At 40.7% G+C, this 22190-nt stretch overlaps 2 protein-coding genes across 3 annotated transcripts in view; both read right to left on the bottom strand.

Moving 5' to 3' along the window:
• Positions 1 to 82: 82 nt before the first annotated feature.
• Positions 83 to 16813, bottom strand: spata6 (spermatogenesis associated 6). Of its 2 annotated transcripts, XM_035176462.2 has the most exons (12): positions 16658 to 16813; positions 15418 to 15555; positions 14803 to 14851; positions 14633 to 14674; positions 14391 to 14515; positions 12599 to 12679; positions 9523 to 9954; positions 8044 to 8146; positions 7815 to 7855; positions 7233 to 7390; positions 4403 to 4476; positions 1816 to 1936 (listed from the first exon to the last, which is right to left on the bottom strand). In XM_035176462.2, exons 1-11 carry the CDS (start codon positions 16748 to 16750, stop codon positions 4440 to 4442), a joined length of 1299 nt encoding a protein of 432 aa, XP_035032353.2. In that variant the 5' UTR covers positions 16751 to 16813; the 3' UTR covers positions 1816 to 1936; positions 4403 to 4439. The 2 variants fall into 2 exon arrangements, with proteins under 2 accessions (XP_035032352.2, XP_035032353.2); XM_035176461.2 differs by lacking the exon at positions 4403 to 4476 and having other exon boundaries at positions 83 to 1936.
• Positions 16814 to 18405: 1592 nt separating this feature from the next.
• Positions 18406 to 22190, bottom strand: part of agbl4 (AGBL carboxypeptidase 4) — a 268469-nt gene continuing 264684 nt past the window's right edge. The window contains exons 12-13 of the mRNA XM_035176609.2: positions 19576 to 19669; positions 18406 to 19427 (exon numbers count right to left, since the gene is read on the bottom strand). Of these exons, the coding sequence (XP_035032500.1) occupies positions 19328 to 19427; positions 19576 to 19669 (194 nt within the window). The 3' untranslated portion in view covers positions 18406 to 19327. The remainder of the gene's footprint in view (positions 19428 to 19575; positions 19670 to 22190) is intronic.

Here is a 22190-nt window from a genome sequence, read left to right as displayed (position 1 = left end):
ACACAGATTGTCACATAGAATAAAATATCACAGACATTTATGACAAAAACAAACTTGTGGTGTTTATCATCAAATGCGGAGGTCACATTATTCAACCTTTTAATTGACTGTTTTTGTAATAACAAAAAATACACAACGAGGGAGAAACAAAGTAAAATACAATAAGTGATTTTGTTTCACAACATAAACAAAGCAGAATGAGCAGAAGATGAACTGAATTAGTTCAACACATTGAAACATGACTTAAGAATCACAATCAACTTCAAGCAGCTATTTGAATTATCACACATTTTAATATTCAGAAACACTGACAATATTAATACTGAAACTCAATGTAAACCTAAACTGCAGAGCAATAATTAAACATTAAAAACTTCAAATAAAGGATTTTATATGAATTTTCAACTTAACAATAGGCTTCCTTCATTTGAAAATGCAAAATTAATATTTCAATTGAAAATCAAATGCAGTTTGGTGATGTACCAGAAACACTTATAAATAATACCTGCAGTATAAATATAATCGTATAAAAACTTCTATCCCCAGTAGAGCCCGAGCGATAAATGTATACATACAGGACCAAGAATCTGTATCAGTCACATCATTTTCTGCTGTGTTGAGGATTCACAGAAAAAAAAACTTTATTGACTGTCAGATTCTGCAGCGTATTTTACAGTAGTGGAAGTTTCTGTAACGTGCCGTCTTTTGAAGTGAGCAGCACAATCTGACACCTGCTGACTGAGGTATTCATCAATATGGGGAATACACATGGGTGGAGTTAGATCATTAATCAGATCCTTTGCACATTTAGTTAAATGTACGCATTGCATTGAAGAAAACCAGATCATTCAGTGTAATCACCATTTGTAACATAAAATATAAAATATTTCCTTTACTTAATATAAAATAAATATCTAATAACACAGCTGCACTTAATTTATCTAACAGTAATAATAGATGCAAGCTCCTTTGTTTAATACCGTCACATGGGATTTTATGCCTCTGCACCGGCGACAGAACACTTTATCTCTACAACACCTTGAGGAAATTTCTTTGAATTTGGTACAAAAGTTCAGTCAGACTCACTGTCGCAGGTCAAAGGTCACAGTGACCTTACAAACCCTTTTTTGCCTTTTGAACATGTTATCTTAAGAATGCCTTGAGAGAATCCTTTCAAATTTGGCACAAATGTTCACTTAGATTCACGGATTAACTGATGTCAGGGGTCAAAGGTCAATGTCACAGTGTATACAGTATATTACTGTGAATGCAATATGTTGGGAACACCAGATGGGACTGACCCTTCACTGGTTGCTTGAGGGACACAACAACAGGGTGGTAATTCTAGTTTTTCACATGAGACATTCTGACATGTTACAGTAGGAAAAGGATTCTATTTTTGTTCCTCTCTCCCTTAAATCTCTACGGTGGCTCTTGGCTACCTCTTTGTTTCTCTTTTGTGTTTCGAGGGATGAGCTCCTAACAGCTGCAGCTTACATTCACCATGTCCCCCCTCCACCTGTCTTAAAACACAGCCCAGCTGACGGGTGGGAGGGAAGAGGAGCCGCTACACACGTTTGAACATTACCTTCGTTTTCTAAGCGTAATGATGACAAAAACTGTTCAGCAGGTGCCTCGGAGGTTTGATATGTAAATGAATATCGAATTGAGTGATGATTCTTTAGCTTAAAAAAGTGTGTTTGTGTTAGTATGCATCAACAGGTTAGTGCAGACCAAAGCTGATCATGATCTGTGCATTTCAACAGTAAGAAATCTTTGCAGTGTCACTTCCAATTATTTGGTTACTTTAAGATCAGAAGGTTAAAGGTCAAACTTCACTCGGTGGTCCCAGGTTGTTCTGTGTGTCTGCAGGATCCTCTGGACTCGGCTGTGGATCTCCTCCCAGTGGGATGGACTGGGCTGACTGGTCTGGAGCCTAAGAAACACCAAGAGACGACACATTACTGAACCAAAATCATTAGGGCCATGTGTCTTTTCATTTCAAACAAAAAAGTCTCCTTTTTTTTAGACCGAACAGGAAGCCCGCCATTTTGGATTTAGTGGCCATTTTCCACATTGTCCACATTTTTATTTTGACGAACTTGTCCCAGGGTTCCGTCAGATCAACTTCATATTGAGATGATGAACAGACAGACGGACGGACGTTTTTTAAAATTTATTTTCTTTTAATAAAAAAAAAAATACGGACAGACAGACGGACGAAAATCAATAAAAAATATAAAATCCGTCCGTCTGTCCCAAAAAATAAAAAAAAATACGGACAGACAAACGGACGAAAATCCGTCCGTCTGTCCGTCCCCAAAAAAGTAACGTAAAGTAACGTAAAGTAACAAAGTTACGTAAAGTGACGAAAAACTAAAGAAAAGTAACTAAAACTAAAGAAAAGTAACGGAAAGTAACGTAACGTAACTAAGTAACGTAAGGTGACGTAACATAACGTACATTAACGTAAGGTGAAGTAACGTACAGTAACGTAAAGTTACGTAACGTAACGTACAGTAACGTAACGTAACGTAACGTAAAGTCACGTAACGTAATGTACAGTAACAAAGTCACGTAACGTCACGTAACGTAAAGTGCCGAAAAGTAACTAAGTAACGAAAAGTAACTAAGTAACGAAAAGTAACTAAGTAATGAAAAGTAACGAAAAGTAACGTAACGTAGCGTACAGTTACGTAACATCACGTAACGTAACGTACAGTAACAAAGTCACGTAACGTCACGTAACGTAAAGTGACAAAAAGTAACTAAGTAACGAAAAGTAACGTAACGTACAGTAACAAAGTCACGTAACGTAAAGTGACGAAAAGTAACTAAGTAACGAAAAGTAACGTAATGTAACGTACAGTTATGTAGTTATGTCCGTTTTTTTTTTTTTTGGGACGGACAGAAAAATTATGACAATAAAAAAAAAAAAATCTGTCCGCAAAAAAATGGACAGACGGACGAAAATCCGTCCGTCTGTCCGTCCCAAAAAAAAAAAAAATGGACAGACAGACGGATGAAAAAAAAAAAAATACGGACAGATATAATTGTACGTATACAATTACTTTTTGGGGTTTTGAATTTCCTGCAAACTTTGGTCGGAATTTGAGCATGTCTAGGCCCTGAAAAAGCCCAAAAAGGGAAATAATAAAAAATGATAGAAATTGAGGGCTCTTCACAGTGTTTTTTTTGTTGTTTTCTTTTTTTCCATTTTTTTTCCATTTCCATTTCCATGTAGCACTAACGGGCCCGAGCACAGGCATTTTGAAGCCTGTTAGTGGAGAGAGCGATCGATGACCAAGCGCACGTCTCCGCGTTGCATGCGTTTTGCGCATTGCGGCAAGGATAAATGCTTCACTTCCTGCGTCCGTCACGCGATGTCGATCCTTGCCTGCTAATTGCTCATTACGGTCCACGCTATCATTTGCACATCACACTGAAAATGTTATGTAAATCGAATGATAGTTGTAAAACAAAGCTTACTTCCTGTTGCCAGTAGGTGGCACCATCACTATTATTACGTACAGACTAATAGTTCAAGTAGGGACCTCAATTCAATATTACTTTTGCCCACTAGTCTGTGCTGTAACCTAACATAAATCACAGTAAGGGGATCCAAAGGTGTAACTGTGTGCTGTGGTCAACACCTTTTCAGAGTAGTTTAAAATAAACAACAATGTTTCCCTCATGTAAACGTTTATTTAGACTTGGTCTCCTCTACATTCAACCCTTTGTGCAAAACAAGTAATTTCTCAAATGACAGAACCAACTGATCTGGAGGCATAAACATGTTTCATCAATACGATATAAATGTGTGTGGAAGTTGGCCACGGGCAGTGGTGAGATGACAGATTGCACTGACAGACAGATATGGATGAGAGGCGATACTGCAATGTATTACTGTTCACTTCTGTCTATTTGTGGGGAGTGGCGGGGTGATGGCTGACTGACGGCCTGGTGTCTTGTCCAGACTCGCAGTGTGACAACAGGAGCTTTTCATGTGTAATCACATAAACTCACTACCTGCTTCAGAAAGTCATCAAGGACAAATCATCCAGAGACATGAATAGACTGAGACTTTGGGGCTTAGGGGGCAAACGTTGCCACTGGCATCTGTCATTTTCTTTATACATCAGAGACTCGTGGCAAGACGTGCCCCTCGCCCTGTCGGAGGGAATCTACAGAGGCCCGCTCTAATCTCCCACCCTGCAACTCCTGTCGCGTTTTCAATTGAGAGAAAAGTATCATTCATTTCCTACAATTTACTTTGCAATTTAAGATTGCTTATTGATTTTAATGTTTACTTATGGACTGAGCTGAAGGGACGGGGGAAAGGAGAGCAGAAGCAAATAAACAAACAAATGGAACATCGGTCCCATCGGTGTGTTCAACTCACTGCTGCCATGATCGATGACAAGGTCTCTCTGGATGTATTAAAGCATGCATCGGGTCAAATGCATCAGGCTCAAGCTGAAACACAAATCAATACCATTTTCCTCTTTGTTTTCTTTTCTCTCTGCCTCTTCTCTCAGTAATGAACAAACATGACAAGACATCAGCTTCTGTAATTTAAGAGGTGGAGGGGAATTCATCCTGCCTGTCGAATGTGATCAAAATTAAAGATTGGACGTGTATGAGTGCACACACGCACACACACAAAGCGGCGGCAGTGTATGACTAATGTCTGGGGGGATTGCCATATATTTGCTGTACACAGTAATTGGAAACTCATACAGGTGTCTCTTCTGCTTTTAAGATCCTTTAAGCAAACACAGATGATTTGCACAGATGGATCAGGATAAATTCGGGCAAACACCAACAAAAAAGAGGATTATGTTTTTTCCTCAGACGTGAGTGTGAAGAAAATCTGCTGGTTTTGTGGCTAGAGAAGCCAAACTCAGAGCTCAGAGGTGATGTGGGGAGTGCTGCACACATGTACATCTGAAGGTAGAGCCCTTTACTTTTAAGAAGAGAGTACAAAGTTTTTTTTAAAAACATGCAAAAACTGCTGCTGTCTCTCTTCTTCTTACTGTGTAAGAACATCAACTGAAACATAGGCTTGTGATGCAGGCAGCCGTACTAACCTAACACAGGGTGGGGAACCCTTTGCCCTTCAAACTAATCACCCCGGAGAGTTCCCCAACTCCCAAAGGTTTGTTGAAGGATTCTGATTGAAAGACTTTTCAAAAATACGAAAAAAGCAACTTGCTCATCTCCCAAAAATTCTTCACTTACAGGAAATAACATTAAGACCACAAAAGACCAATCTCGAGGTCGTTACAGCTGGAAACTAAACTGGATGAGTTGGATGCATTTTTATGCCCAACAAGCTCCTTTTACAAGACCACATTCTGACAGAGACTATGTTGTACACGGAAGTTTTGTAGTGAACAAGCTAATAGCTAAGAATGACCCTTGTTGCTGCTGCAGAGCTGCTAGAACCAAAGTTATATTGTTCTAAAGTGTCAGTTTGTCTTTACGCAGAGGAGATTATTGATACAGCACAAGATATAAAAACAGGTTGAGCAAACACTGCATAACTATCATTTTTTGTGTGAGGGATGACTGCAGAGTTTGATATGCAGAAGGATTACTGTCTTGCAAGCAACATGTGCCACTCCCAAAGGTGAATCCTCAAGCAAGATCTTTTTGTGTCATCATCACTACCATCTGACAGCAGACAGATGCCAAAAGAGAGTGGGGTTAGTGTGATATATGTCTTAAATAATTCAACTGCACAAGGGATGTTATGATAATTAAAGGGGACATAGCATGCAAATTCCACTTTGTTAGTGCTTCTACACGTTAATGTGGGTATCTGGCATGTCTACCAACCCAAAACTCTGGGGAAAAACACTGCCGCGTTTTGTTATAGTTCCTCTAAGTCAGAAACGTCATGCTTGAGCGAATTGATTGCGCTTCCTGGGTATTGTGTCGTAACAAGGAACTGGAAGTCTCCCCCACACTCGTTACTTCCGGGTTTACACCGGAGGCTGCGAGGCAGCGCAGCGCCGTTCCCAAGCACGCAGCTGGGCTGTTCACACGGACGAGCATTTCTCCGCTGGTCAGCCCACGATTCACTCACATGTGGCATTTGTCTGGATCGTTGGGACTGGGAGGCTGCAGCAGCTGCTCGGGAGCGACCGCTCTCCCGTGCGTGAGCTGGAATTTGTGTCAGCGCCACACAGCAGCAGTGTGGAAGACTTCCGCAGTGTTCAGCGCTACAGTACTCGAACCCCGACATTCAACGGGTACAACAACAAGCGGAGAAAGCAGAATCGCGGGCTGACCTTATATATACAGTCTATGGGGCTGACCAGCGGAGAGATGCTGCCCCGTGTGAACAGCCAGGCTGCGCGGCTGAGAACGGCGCTGCGCTGCTCGCAGCGGTCTTCCACACTGCCAGCTGTGTGGAAGACTTCCGCAGTGTTCAGCTCTACTGTACGCCGGGTTACAGTAGTTCCGCCGGGTTACAGTAGTTCGCCGGGTTACAGTATTACGCCGGTTACAGTAGTTACGCCGTACACCGGATGAAGTGCCGCTGCGAGGCAGCGCAGCCGCCTGCCGCAAGCAGCCGCCTGGCTGTTCACACGGGACGTGCATTTCTCCGCCTGGTCAGCCCCATAGACTGTATATATAAGGTCAGCCCGCGATTCTGCTTTCTCCGCTTGTTGTTGTACCCGTGGAATGTCGGGGTTCGGGGTAAATGATGGTCTTCATAGCCCCCCACCTCTCTTTCTTTCTCTCTGTCTGTCTGCTTGTGTGCTTGTAGTGGATGGGCAGAGGGGACATTTAATTATGTGATTGGGAAAATTAAAACTCCAGGACAACAAGGGAATACAAAGTATGGGATGCATATTTGATAATTTATATCATATAAAATATGTAATTTATATCGTTTAAAATCATGGGGGAGAGGGGGAGGGGGAGCTGGCTCATTAGCATTTAAAGGAACAGGCACTCAAAACAGGTCACTCTGTGGAGGGCTGTTTTATACAGGGTAAAAGGTGTGTTGTTTTATATGATCCTTGTGGTATTTTGACCAAAGTATGTTACAGACATTTCATTAAGACCCCAAGGAACCATATCAACTTGTGGTAAAATGGGCATGCTATGTCCCCTTTAAAAGGAACCTTAAAAAGGTCCCTAACTCCTGGTGTAGGAAGTAAAGATCCGACGATGATGAACGCTCATTTTCAGGGTCAGGTTGAGGGAGATGTTTTTACCTTTCTCTGATGGAATTGTTGCTGAAATCCAGACGACGTCTGGAAATTGGCGTAGCCAGGGCAGATTGAGCAGGATCAGAATCTATCACAGAGTTTTTGGCTTCATGTCTGGACTGTGTCTCTGGAGACAACTGCACCCTCACAGATCCTGACTTCACCTGGGAGAGGCCACAGGGCAACAGGGTTTAGGTAAAAGTCAAGAAAAGATTTCTTTTAAATCAAGGAAATAACTTTTGCACAAAAATGTAAACATAATATCAAGGAAATTAATGATATTTCCAGTAGAAGCAGGAACATTTTAGATTTTTATGAAACGTGTGTTAGGATGACATGAGAGTATCGTTTTAACTGTTTAAACAACACAGCACTAAAAAACATAATAAAACAGAGTCAGTTGTGTAAATAAGTCCACTTTGTAGTGTGTGTAAAAGATTTGTAAAGAGTAAAGTAAAGTAAAGAGACAATTTTGTCATGATAACCAAGTAAACTTCAGTACACAACATTTAAACACTTTGCTACTGATGTGCTGTTGCACTGAGAAAGTTGCTGACTGTTTGTCTAAAGTGTAACGATTAGACTTACTCTGGCTTTTCTTGGTCTGTAACTGCCCAGGAGGGAAGAATCTGCAAAGACAAAGATAAGTTAGAGTTGTATGAAAATCACAGTAGCTTTAGGACTCCTGGAGGTTTGAACCTTCCCTCCACACTTGGTCATCAAGACTAAAAAAACACTATATAAATACAGACCATTTACCATAATTGAGTAAAACATATAGCGTGGCATTGGGTGTATGTATTTGGTTCTACAGTACCTGTTTGATTAACTGAGAAGCAAGGAGAGCGTCGATGCAAGCTGTCACTGTGTGGAGAGGAGGATGGAGTCACCATCACCGAGTCACTACAGCAATGAGAGACCTGGCGTAAAAACACGAGAGAAAAATAACTGGCTGTTAAACAGAAAAAACTAACAGTGTAACTTGTCTGAAACTAAACAGGAAAAACAGATATGTTTTGTCTTCTGTAATGAATGAAATAAATCACCAACAGCAAACATATTAGTTTGTCTCAGCCCCAAAGCATTTCACCAAGATTACAATCAGGCATAAATAAAAAAAAAAAGATGTTCACAGAGTAATCACCTTCAGTACAGAACCTCAAACAACATTGCTCAGGTTATCTTCAGGAATGTGCTTCCCTCTACACACCAACCAGGAGTTGAGCTTCTGCAATGTGCACTGATAATGCATTCACCATGGGGCTAAGCTACTTCATTAGGTATCTATTTGTTAATTGCAGCTTGACTCACAATTACCAGGGGTTAATTGTCGACAGGAGATTCCCCCAGGAAAAGCAGAGCAGGAAAAGCATGCTCCTCTCTTTAATAAAAACGCCAGTTGTATTGAAGTGAATTTCCATTCATGTGTGTGACAAAAACAAACAACTCTGTCCCTAATCATTCCCTTTAATAACAGCATGCCAGTGGATTTTGATATTCATACCTCAGGATTAGATTTGATGTAAATGAGGACGTGGGGGATTCAGTGGGGAACAGAGGGAGGGAGGAGTAGAGGACTAGAGGCTGTGTTGTTCTTTTCCATCGATTGTATATTATTCCCCAAGGCTGTGTGATCAGAAGATCCCTTTTGTATGCAAATCTCTCATAACAATTATACGGTCATAATTCAAGTGTTAACAAATAACTGTGTACCAGCCTAATCACCGGTTCTGTGCTATTAAAGAACACTCCAGCCCCTGAGTGAGGATAACAGACCGTATTACAGGTCTGAAACATTTTCATGACGTCAAAATGCATTAACAGCTCAGGTAAAAAGATTAACACTGCTCTTATTATGCCCTCCACTTAATCTGCCCGCTAGATTAAGTCAAATTTTGGGAAGCTCCCGCTGAGGTTTGAGCTGCATCAATTCAGGATCCCATTAACGTTATAACCCCTGATTACTGAACATGTGTATTACTGGTATTAAATACAGACTCATAACACTTATTTTATCCCTATCCTTCAGTTTGGATGCGTACACATAAATCACCTGCAACAGGCAACTGTTTTTTACTGTGGTGGCAGATTGGTGTATTTTTGGCTTGGTCAGGCCCCGAAGCCATGGAAAATAAATAAAACTCTAAATAAATAGAATTAAGTTTTAAATCACAACAGTGATGGATCAGAATGAACTCTTTTAAAAACAGGTAAGAGATATACACAGATCAGCCACAATATGGAAAGCATTTACCAGTTTTCATGTTAGCTGATCGTTGTATTTGATGTTACTAACCAAAAAGGGCGGCTGGCTCTCAGTCTCCCTCCTGAAGTGGTGAGGCCCCAGCTGGAGGTGGCTGAGCCTCTGCCTGGCGTCCTCCGAGAGCTGGCACATCTTGCGATGAGTGTAAGGGGACAGGGCTCGAGTCCTTGAGGAAACTGTGGGCTGCTGGTAGCCACAGTCGACAGAAGCTTGTTTTCTTTCCTTCTTCTGTTTCTGGTGACTGTGGCCAGACGGGGGTGAAGAAGGAAGGGGATGATGTCTGGATGATGATGGCGGTGCAGAGTTTGGAATGTTCGCCTCAATATTTAGCTTTTCTTTTCCATCTCTCGAAGAGACATGGTCCCCATCATCCGTCCTGGAGAAATTCCTGGACGGTGAAGACTTCTTCTCCGAGCTTTGTCTGGCCAGGGTTAAAGATGGCTTCACGGGAGAAAGACAGCAGTTCTGGGGAGGCAGGGACACAGTATGAGAGAGAAATGTTTATGTGCTGTTCTAACATGTCAAGCTACTCTCTCAGGTCCCCACTTCGAGGTGACACACACACATTTGTCTCAGCAGTTCAGATTTCTCTGCAGACCACAGTGTCATTCCTCCACTGAAGCACCAGGCCTTTTAGCCATTAAGGCAGCTGCTTTCACTTTCGACACACACTTGTTCTCTCTGGACGAAACCATTAAACCATTAGCTAATCATTCGGCTTAAGTGTTACAACAACAACAGCTCTCACCGTCGCCACTTCCATGGAGACAACCTCTGCAGAATTACTTCAATAACTCTAATGGCCACTAACATCATTCTCCGATGCAATATCCCTCTTCCTGTGGGTAATGCCAGCCGGGGATAAATACATTAAGATAAAATGTTAATTGCATTTGATGGCCATCTCCAGTCTAATATTATAAAGAGGCATTACCTGGCTGTAAAAAGAGATAATCGAAATGCTAATTGGGGAATCACACAACATTAAAACTATTTCTAAGAGAAACCAAATTATGAATAAATCCTCATTAATGTTGCCATTTGAGAGTGGTCTGATTTAATGGAATTAGGACAAGTATGCCCTTCGCTCCACTCATCCTCCACCATCTCACACTTGCTTCAGTTCCTCTCCTCTCCACTGTGGACAAACACTGACTGTCACTGTTCCTGAGTGGAAGAAGCAGCTCTGATGTGATTAGCTGCTTTTGGTATTAAGAACAAAGCTTTGGTTGTGGATTATTAATAAAAATAACTTTGGGATTAAAAACTAGCAACTTAAGTAGACAGAGAAGGAGAAGGAGAAGACACTGGGTAAAAACTGCACTGCCAAAGAACTGGGTGTATATTCACAACTACAGTTTCAGTTTTTTGGGGGAGTTTTTTGGAAGTTGCTATCCGTCTAAATCTATTAAAACATGGTTTGTCAGCTGGGGGGCTGACAGTCAGGGAAATGCCTACGCTGAGGAGCCATTAGGAAAGAGAAAATGGAGAAATTCTACTGTCTGACAGCCACAGCGGTGCTCTGATCCAGACATCCCCCGAGGGGCCAGGAGAACACTCTGACAATCTTCTTTGCTGTGAATGACATCCCATTTAAACAAATAGCTTAGCCTGGGAAATGCACGGCGGTGTTTTTGGTGCAACATGCCAACCACTGTGTGATGGATCATGTGGTACTAAGAGGATTGCTTGTGAAAGACTTTTATTCATCCTGCTTTTAAAAAATAAAGAGTCTCTTTTCAGCCCACCTCTGGAGCTTTTGTCTGCAATCTAAGGATTCAGCAATGGTCTGTACAAACAAAAATATTAAATTTCATCATCATAAGTGATAGAAAGTCGATAAATGTGAAACAAAAAGCCAAAGAGCACAGAGAGAATGTTTGGCAATTTTGCTCCAAAAATGTCCATTAGACATTTAGTAAAAAGCTTTGTGCTAATTGATAATTAAATAAGTCAATTAAGTGTATCAGCTCTGTGTTGAATGGATGGCAGTGGATGGGAAGCTGACAGACAGAGAGAAAGAATCACAATGAAGTAAATCTCTTAAAGTTATTATCGGAGACGCCTGTCTATGAACCAATCAACGTCAGATATCAGGAGACGCAGCACATGCAGGTGATGAGGACAGGATGGAGGTGTGTCAGGCAGAATTCCCTAGAGCGCTCACAAAATTGCAATGTGAACTACAACCGCCTCAAATGTAATAAAAACCTGACCCTTGGTTCAGACTTCCGGGCGCAACCCTGAGTCTGCCATGTCTCCTCTCATCCTCACCCCCAAACAACACATGAACACAAACAGACCCAGTGGTTGCCATGCACATCCTCCCCCTTCCTCTGCTCATATCTGATCTCACAGGTTGCGGATGTAGGTTACTTTTTAATTTGACCGAACCCACCAGAATGACAAATGTCAGTTCAGCCAGTTCACTTGTAATCAAACCGATTTAAGCTCCTAAACTGGACCTAAGTAGAACATGTGGAAATCAACCTAACTCTAGGACACAGTGGAGGAGAAACATGTCTGTAATAGTAAATGTAAGATGCTGACTGACTGGTTCTGTGACAAAAAAAGGATGTCAACTCCGAGCTAGTCGCAGATGTGAGAGAAGTCTCGCTATCAGCAACACAGATCTGCCGCCGTGTAATTACATTCGCAAGGAGAGAACGGATACCCTTGAAACACTGCCAGTATGGATAGATAGATGCAGTAGCCATGGCAACAAGAGAAGGTGGGTATGTATGGTGAAAACAAACAAATCTGATGGTGAGCGATACCACTCATTAGAGGCCACTGGAGATGAGTCGCCAGTGTTGTAACTGAGGTCAACACTTACATAGAGATGAGATGAGAGTATGCAGCTGCGATGTGTTCTAACTTCAGACACTTTGAACTGTCTGGTGCGACGATCGCTCGACTTATGAGGAGCAATTTGTTGACTTTTAACCGTTTATGTTTTGACAAAGCTATTCTGAAAGGCCACAAACACACAACAACATTTAGAGAGACTTGTTCCAGAGCATTTTACACATCAACAACAAAAGCACCAACAAATGTAAAAAACTATACCATGTGTGTGTGTGTGTGTGTGATGAAATAATATACATACAGGCGAGGCCGGCCAGCCTTCTCTCCCATCACTCTCCTCTACGACTGATGTCGTTGTGAACTCCACTTTGAGGGAGATTCCCTAGAGGGAGAGAGACAAAAGGACCAAGCACAACACCTTGAACAGTGAGATGAAGACAAAGGGACAGATAAAAGAGCTTGTTTGCTGCACCAATTTACAACCACAACACTTCAATCTACGCATGGCTTGAAAAAAACAAACAAATTGCCGAACAGTGACAGGCTCCAGTGATGTTTAAATAATATGGCATTCAGAGAGAGAGACATCTAAATTGCTATGTAGGCCTTCAAACACAAACACATAAAAGCAGCAGAGAGGGGAATGGTGTTTAAAGACATTTAAATATGCCGGTTACTGGAGGATAGAAAAGTAACCCGCAGCCACAGAGAGATGGAGCAATAAAAGAGGGAGACAAAGTAGCGAGGAGAAGAGATGATATAAGAGTTGAGGTGATTGAAAAGAGAGGAGGTTCTTACTTTGTTTTTTTTGCAAAGACAGATGACAGATGTACAAGGAAAATGCCATCTCGTCTGAATAAATAACCTCACTTTGTCCGGGATGAGACAGTGCTTTTGAATTAGTTATCTTGGTAGCGTACCTGCCTGTCATGTGCACATATGTATGAGCCTCTGAGATTAGAAGGAGACTCACTTAGAGAAGGCAACAATCTTCTCGGGTCTGTGAAAGACATGTGTAATATTTCCACTCAGGCAAGTTCACATGGTGAGCGCAATGTGGGTTTGCTTTGACATGAGAATTACAAACGCAACGACTGACAAAAATACCCTCGCCCTGTAATGAAACTGTAGTTCTGGTCCATTAGCGGGCCTAAATGACATGTGTTACACTTGTGCCCACATTCATCCAGTATATTTTTTGGACTGAAGTGGGGGGAGAAAGTCAAAATCCTTCACTTTTACTCCTCTGCAATTTTAAGATTATGAGTTATTCATTACATTTTTAAATTTTAAGTTGGTTAAGACTAGACCAGCTTGTACATTACTGCAGTATAGAATTAGAGACAAACACAAGTCACTTTTCAATGCAATTGTGCAAAATATCATTTATCATGATGAATAATCTGTTAGCTGAGGCAGCGTAATTGAGAATAGTAATAGGCAACGGCACATATTTGCATTTGACGGATGTTACACACTTTATCCCTTTTCTTTTTTGCATTTATCATAGGGGCAAACAACAAGAATAAATCTGGAATTGATTTTGTTTGCAGTCACTTTCCATGCATCTTCATTTTCTGCAATAGTCAACGTGGAACTAAATTCTCCTTATTATACGACTTCTCTGACGTACCTCATCTACCAACAGGCGAATCGGAACAGAACAGAATTTAGTTTCAGCCAGTTTCCTCTTGAGTGTTATATTTTTCATATGCTAATTACCACTGGGGATATTAAGGGTTTAACACAAACTAAATTTAATCTCTATAAAATTCAAATTGTATGTGTTTTCGCAGAATCAACCACTTTTAAAGAAACCAAAGCACAGCAGATGTATGGGAAATCCATATCTGTGACAGGCTATTCCTTCTCTGAGCATGCATGTGAACCATTTTGTGAGAGGTATTGTTTTACTGTAAAAAGGAGTAAGTCACTTGATAAATCTTGCTTAATGCTCACAATCAACAGAAAGAGTTATTGTCCTAACTTGACTCTGTAGAATATATAAGTGTAATTCATTTTTTTATGAATATAGACCTGGGTGTTAGGAGAATTAAGAAAGAAACTAAAGGAATAGATGGAAAACAGCTTACAGGAAAGAATGAGGACCTCTTCATCAGTATTTCTCTCTCTGCCGCTCGTTCTCCTGAGCTCAGTCTGGGACCAGGGAACAAGAAATCTCTGCTGCTTTCCTCCATTGTGGCGAGGATCTCACCCCCTAAAGAGGCACACAAACAGACAGTAAACAGGGGCACAAACCAAGTTAGAAATCCTGTTTTGCAGCGTAATGACTGGATACAGTGGAGACTTAAACCTGCATCATCACAAAACGTACCTGGAGGCACCAACTGAATCAGCTCAAAAGATGTTGTGTCAGCTAAGAGGAAGAAAAGAGCAAATTGACTGTGAGCTAATGATCAGCCTCACAGCTAATAGCCTATAAGCTTGCATAGCAGAGGATTCAGGACTAAGAGACGAGGAAGCAGATCCCAGTGGGCCGTTTACCTTCGAGGAGTTCAGCTACATCAGCAGGGTCAACAACGCCGGGGAAAGTCTGGTGAAACAGACAGAGTGCAGACAGATCAATAGTTATAACAACACGAGACAGACTGCCCGGTGTCTTACTCTGCCACTCTCCCCGAGGAGGAGAAGGCCTCTCCTATCAGGAGTTAGGGCAGGAGCGTTCATGCTGGAGGGCTGCTGATTTACATCTTCAGACTTAGAGCAAAACTCTGCTCAGTTGCTTGATTAGCTTCTCACTACTCAAAAAGAGATGAGCAATTATGACTGAAAGCTGCGAGCCTCGAGCCTGGAGTGAATGCAAGTAAGCAACAAACAGCACAAACATAAGCATAAGGATTCAAACAGAAAAAAGAGAAAGAAAAACACTGGCAAGGAGATTTATTTTGTGCTTAATCCACTGCAGATAATATGAACAGATGTTAATATCCCAGAAGGGTTTTAACATGAAGATGAGATATAATATGCATTTCTTTTTGACATTGTACGAAATATACCACAAGTCAATGAACCAAATCTGAACAAAGACGCCACAGAGAGACAGGAGTCCTATATTTTGTGTCCCAACCCTATTTCTGAGTGAAATGTTATTGTTCTCACCTTGACAAACACCATTTTGTGGTGAAAGAGTACAGGGAAGACAGGAGGCAAACAGGGAGTCTTCCTGTACTGGCCCATGATACACACACTCAGGTAGACCTTGTTCTTTCTCGACAGAAGCACTCCTGGACATGTGACCTGTAAACAGCAACACATTCCGTTGTTTATCGCTCTCTAGGTTTTCTTTAATGACAAAATATATCTAATTTATGAAAAACAAGCACAAATTAAGTGAACAGTTTAACCAAGGGATGGGGGATATGACTGACAGTCGATATTGATATTTATCAGGATAAATGTCAATTTTTGACTGATTTTTGCTGCTGGGTGAAGGTTGTGGTTTTAAACTCTTCCTTATGAGCAGAGAATGACAAACACTTCTGAGGCAGATCAACTATGTGTTGTATCTACTTACACAATGTATTAGCATCATATTCATTTAACCTTAGTTAGATTGCAATTAATGAAAATGATATGGCAATAATTATTGATATTGTTTTATTGCACAGCCCTTGGTTAGGTTTTAAAATAACACACATAAAATATCACAAATAACACGAAAGACATAAAGACAACATAATAACATGCATATGATGCTTTAACGTTTAAAATGTAAGAGCCACACGTGTGTATTCGATCAGCTGACTGCTACTGAAGAGGAAGGTAAAATCAATGGGATAAAAAAAGCTTCAACTTCAACTTGAATAACTTTCACAAAGTGGTAATAAAACCAGATCAACTTATGACTTATCTAAAGACACTGATTGCAGAAAATGTTGTGTCTAAAATCTAAGTCGCCATAATTTTAAACGCTTTGCATAGATTTTAACTTCCTGGCTCAATATGTCTGGTGCCTATTCAGTGGTTGAAGTGAGAAAGTAAGAATTTAACCACATAAAATAAACCATTTACATACACGTGTACAATAAAAACATTAAACACGAGGAATCCAAACAATGAGGAACATGTCGTTTTGTGGATTAACGGTCAACAGCAGATGTTAAATAGTTAAGCTAAGATCTTACTTCTGCTTTTACTTCCTCGTGTCGTCATCATTATCTGTAAAGGCGAATTATAGCATCGATGACGTCATTCTTTGAACTAAATCAGTTGTTAGCTAGTTACTAGTTAGTATCTACAACATTTTAACCCATAACTACGGTTAATAAACACAGATAAATAGACGTTAGCTACGAGGATGTTAGCTTGCTAGTAGTAGCAGGTCCAGGTTGAGACTCACTGTGTGAATGTCCAGATGAACTTCACACTTCAGAGACTTCTGGTGAACTTTAGAGGAGGAAAACTTCTTCTTCTTCTTCTTCAGAGAAGCCATTCGGACAACTTTCAAACTTCGTTGTCATAGCTGCCAGAACACCAACGCTCTTCTTCCTTGATCTTCGACACTGAACGAATTACAACACAAGAGGCTCACTACCGCCACCAGCTGGTACGGAGTAAGACTCAGCCTGCCCAGCAGGGAAATAACAGTATTCCAAAAATAATGTAAAATTTGTCAGAGTCTACTGAAACATTACAAATAATATTTCTTTTGTAGAATATCTACGCGTATTTCAATTATTCTGAGGTTTTGAATCATATTTCTGATAGTGTAACAACATATGCTCCACTGATTCCCCCCACAGTATTAACATCAGCTTTATTACATACACATGATTATATGAGCATGTGCAGTTTAATCCAGTGTGTCTGAATCTTCTTCTTACTGTCTCATCTCTTATTTCTCCTTCCTGCACATGTCAGTTTAACAAGATTGAATTCAATAAAACCATCATCCTTCCCTTTTGTCTTCCCTTTGACCGTTTTCTTTTTGTTATTCTCATTTACTTAGATTACCAATATGTCCTGGTATTATTACTGTTAGAGTATTCATTTGAATTATTTTGTTGTTGGTGCATCTGTGATGATCTACATTAGTGTCTATATATGCCTGTTTGATATTTGAACAGGAAGGTGAGCTACAGCAACAGTCACAAAGCAGATGTGGAGTCATGTGACCAAGAAGTAAAATCTAAATCCCAAATCTGCCCACAAAGCCTTTATAGCATTTAAGTCAAAATGTCCTAAAACCTAGAGTTTAATAATGCAGTGCATGTTCAGACACCACTGTTAACAGAGCAAAACTCTACCATGATCACAAACAGATCAATCCATGTTAACAATGCAAAAATACACATATGGACAGATTATGAGTAAATGGGCCTGAGGGCATAGACACGTAACCCCACTCACACACACACATACACACACACATGACTGCCGGAGTCTTTGTCTCTCTACAGTTTTTTGTTCTCTTTATGATCATTTGGTGAGTTTTGATTCTCTCTGTGGTTCTATTGTGCATTTTGTGAGCATTTTCTGTAATTCTGTGGTCAGTTTGAGTCCATTTGTTGTTGTTTTGCATCTTGAGTTTGTTGTACATTTCTCTGTGGTCATGTGTCGTGTCTTTTTAGTCTTTAGTCTGGGTTGTTTTTTCTCTGTCAGACGCCACAGGCCACTGAGTCTACAACATCACGATTAGGTGATAAAGTGTTTATTGCGTAATTGATAATAAAACCAACAGTGACTCCGTTCACACCCGACATTAAAAAGCATATCGACATATTTAACCTGATCACGTTTACACCAGGTATTAATGTGTCTCCAGTGTCATCCATAAAAAAACTAAAACTGCTCTTTTCTTTCCTACATTTATTCTTGAAAAACATCCGGACTGATAAGAGGACGGCTTCATGTGTTTACTGGCTAATGGCTGCTAGCTGCCTTGGTGCTACCTCGCTGGTTTGGAACAATCGTTAGGAATAATCATGTCAACACTACTTGTTGTTGTATGTGGATGAAGAACGCAAACGCATGTACACGTATGTGTCCAAACTCCAGACGTTTTTGGGCCATTTGGATCACAATCCACCCTCATTGTGTCTTGGGTGCATTTATACCTTTACTTTCATGTCATCAAACACTATCTGATTGCAGTGCGATAAACAAAAACACATTTTAATGCCAGGTGTAACAATAATAACATCATCCAGGTCAACTCATAAAGTAAGTCAGTAGCAACAGAGAAGCATGCATCTATTTACAAACATATATATAAATACACAAAAAATGAGCTGCTGAATGAAGGCCTCAGATTAAATAAAAACAAAGTACTTTTGGGTGAGTGTCATCACTTGGCAGCCACCTTGGTAACGTTTCTGGACATTCATTTTAGAATAAAATGAACGGGGAAAGAGCTGTAGCTGCACTTTCAATGGTCACCAGAACATAAAACCCACATGTTTTAAGTCTAAAACTGTCAAATGACACTAGCCTCTTTTCTGGTTCAATCCAAGGTACTGTGACACAACACTGTCAGCTCATCCCACCAGAGCACTTCAAGAAATGAGGGATTTTGTGTCTGATGTTTAAATAAATACAGTTGATGCATCACACACTGCCTTTTTGTTCTTCCATGCTTAATAATCATCAGTTGAAACTGTCATGAAACATGTCAGGATTTGCTTGCTACGTTTCCAGGTTTTATTTGCTGTTTTATGTGAGCGGCAGAACATGTGTCATAAAACCGCCATCTTGAGCCTTAGGATCTATTCTATTTAGAATTCTTTAAGTGTTTTGTCTCCTCCTTTATAACGTGTCTGATAGAGATGGTAACTATAGTCTGTCTTCCCTTCGTTTACAACAGTCCACATTTCATTCTCACTAAATAACTCAGGAGGACACTCTGATTTAATTTCCTCCAAATACCAGTAACCCCACTGTTACAAATCTGTGAATATAAGTCTTCAAAGCCAGAGAAATGTGGAGCTTCTAAAGGCAATGAAGTGTGAAGGATTCTCCTTCCACGGTGCTCTGCATTTGATACACGCTCAGTCTGTGTCCGTCTGTCTGTCTAGTGCCTGACACCCTGGCTCTTCTCTCTCTGTCTGTCCACTGCGTCTCTGCCGACGCCATTGCCCTTTCCGTTGCCTGTCGGGGACTTCACCTCGGAGCTGGAGACAAGAACATATGAATGTGAATGACTGAAATTAAGTTCAGGAAATAGCAAAGATGCAAGAAATAATATGCAAAAGGAAGAGGTTAAATCTGTAAATGATTTATTTTCTACTAGTATTTAGTCAAGACACGATTCTGCTTTACCTTTGTATGTGAGTTGGTCTGTTGTCCTTGATAAGGTTGCTGAGTTTGTAGTAATCAAGGAAGGTACGAGCCACGTTCCTGCCCAGCTTCATGTCTGAGGCACCAGAGTTAAGAACAGTTGTCTGGATGAGCTGCAGGTGAAAACATTTCCTACCACAGTGGTACCCAGACCAAGTGGTGGACCATTGGTGAGGAGCAGTGTCATTGTACTGTGGAGTGAATGTTAAAGCTGCAGGTTAATATGTCTGTTTTTACTCCACTTCCTCCCGCTAACCAGAAATGAAGCCAAAATATCGACCAATCGTGAGTCAGAGTCTGCACAGTAGCAATCGAGAGATGTAGTTGTGAGGTCCCACTGATACACGTGCTCGACCAATTGTGAGTCAGTCTCAGCTGTCAATCATGATGTTTCACTCCATTGTTTTTAGCATCAAATATCTAATAATTAAAAGCAAATTTACTGGAAAAATTGTTTTAGAGTGTTTTAGAAGTAAATGACAGGAACCATCTGTGAAGTATTTTTACTTTTCAGTGTGGTCCATGTCCCATCCCTTTAGATTTACGACCTATACTGCCGCCAGCCACCAGGTGTCCATCAAAATACTTTGGCTTCACTTCCGAGCAGCAGTCATGTCGTCCATCTTCATACAGTCTATGGTTTGTACCATAAGCAGTAGGGACTTGTTTTTGGAGTTGTACTGGAGTAACCAATAACATTATTAATTGATAAATTGTGTCACCATATTTTCTGTTATTGTTATTTGTGCTTTTAATGCAGCTCTGACTAGTTGTGAAGTAGTTCATTTGATAGAAAGGTCTGTAAATCAGATGCATTAGGGTAGCAGCTGAAAGTAGGAGATTCCATAAAGCTCAAGAGCCAGAGTCGTAGATACAGCTAAAAATGTACAGAGTAAACTAAAGATTCCAACTTGACATGACTTTAGGTCTTAGCTTAAATTACAAAAGACTTTAATAATTAATTTGTAATGTTTTTCTATGGTGCATGACACCTTCAAATTTACACTGAACACACAAAAGTAATTACTTACACGCTGATGCCTGATTTAAATTCAGAGGTGAGCACAAACATCATCCGCCTGCTCAACTGGCCCTGACTACATTAGTGACAATATCAATAACTTCACTGCTTTTACAAAACAGCCGAGCGTCCATGAGTGGTGTTGCTACGGCTGTGATCATTAAGGCAGCAGGGCAGGTAACGATGACAATCATACACACATAATGAAGAAGTGGAGAACCAAGATAGCGACAATGTTCCCAATCAAGAGTAAGGATAGAGTAAATAAAGTTAAATACAAACAATGACGCTGAGGTGCATGGACTGAGGAACACTATCAACAATATCGGCTGAAAATATCCATCCATCCTTTCAGACATGTGTCTCTGTCTCTTCCATCATCCAACATCAATACCTAACATCCTTACATCTGTTCATAAATACGCCAACACAAAACAACCTGAACCATAAATGTGTTCACCCTATCTTGAGGCATTGATGTTTAGCTTCCTCCATTCTTCACAAGACTGAAGTATGATGGAGCAACACAGTGACATTATCTGTCACGTTTCCCCTGTCATTACCTTGTTGATACGCAGATACGGCCTGTCGACCGCTGGACCATCTATCCGTCACGAGTGTGTAATTGAAACAACTGGTATACAGACAAAGATGAAGATTCCAATTTCTCATAATGATAAAAAATGACCTGCGCTGCAAAACTCGTGGTTGTTACAAAGATGAAAAGCTGTTAACTTGTACACAATCCATCCTCGGATTGAGCGGGCTGCCTGGGCGTAGAGTTCAGGCTCTGTAGTTTGTCAAACAACACACAAACAAGCACAGGAACACACCCACACACACATATTTAGGGGTACACCTGGTAAGTTATGTCTGTGAATATGCAAGAAAGTCCCTCTGTAAGTCTGTCACCTTGGCCTGTGAGGGGATGTTTTTGTGCGTGTTCAGGAGTCTGCACAAGACTTCATTCTTCACCCGGCAGGCTGATGGCAACTCTCTCCACACGACTCCAGAGTCTATATTTACACCCCATCTGGCTGTTTGTCTGTGCGTCCTGTGTGTGTGTGTGTGTGTTGGTGGATGGGTCTCACAGTCTGTCTCATGCTGGATGATGATACTGATTAGACGAAGATAAAACACAGATGGAGAAAGTGAGGTTGTGTCCTCACTTTTATGCTAATCTTAGCGCATAATTGTTCTAAACAAGATAAGAGTCTGCAGTCGTGCTAGTCGCACAGCTGTGCTTTGAGCTAAACGCTAACATCAGCATGCTACCTCACTGATAATTTGGCTATGTATAACATGCTGATATTTAGCAGGTCATCATCTTAGTTTCACTTTGTTACCATGTTAATGTTGACTAAATTAGCAATGAACACAAGCTCCAGCTGAATCTGGGAATGTGGCACTATATGTTAGGTGAGCACCAAAGTTATAAGAATTCATCAGGACAGACACTGAGCATGCATTGTTGTTCCAATTTTGTTGTTCATGTGTTTTGAAGTTGGAATGTTGAAAAACACTCACGTATGCATGTGAATCATAAAAAAGGGATGGCTGTTAAGTCACATCAATG

The sequence above is a fragment of the Hippoglossus stenolepis genome, chromosome 14 (assembly GCF_022539355.2).
Source record: "Hippoglossus stenolepis isolate QCI-W04-F060 chromosome 14, HSTE1.2, whole genome shotgun sequence".
NCBI lineage: Eukaryota > Metazoa > Chordata > Actinopteri > Pleuronectiformes > Pleuronectidae > Hippoglossus > Hippoglossus stenolepis.
This window is presented reverse-complemented; position numbering and strand designations above follow the sequence as displayed.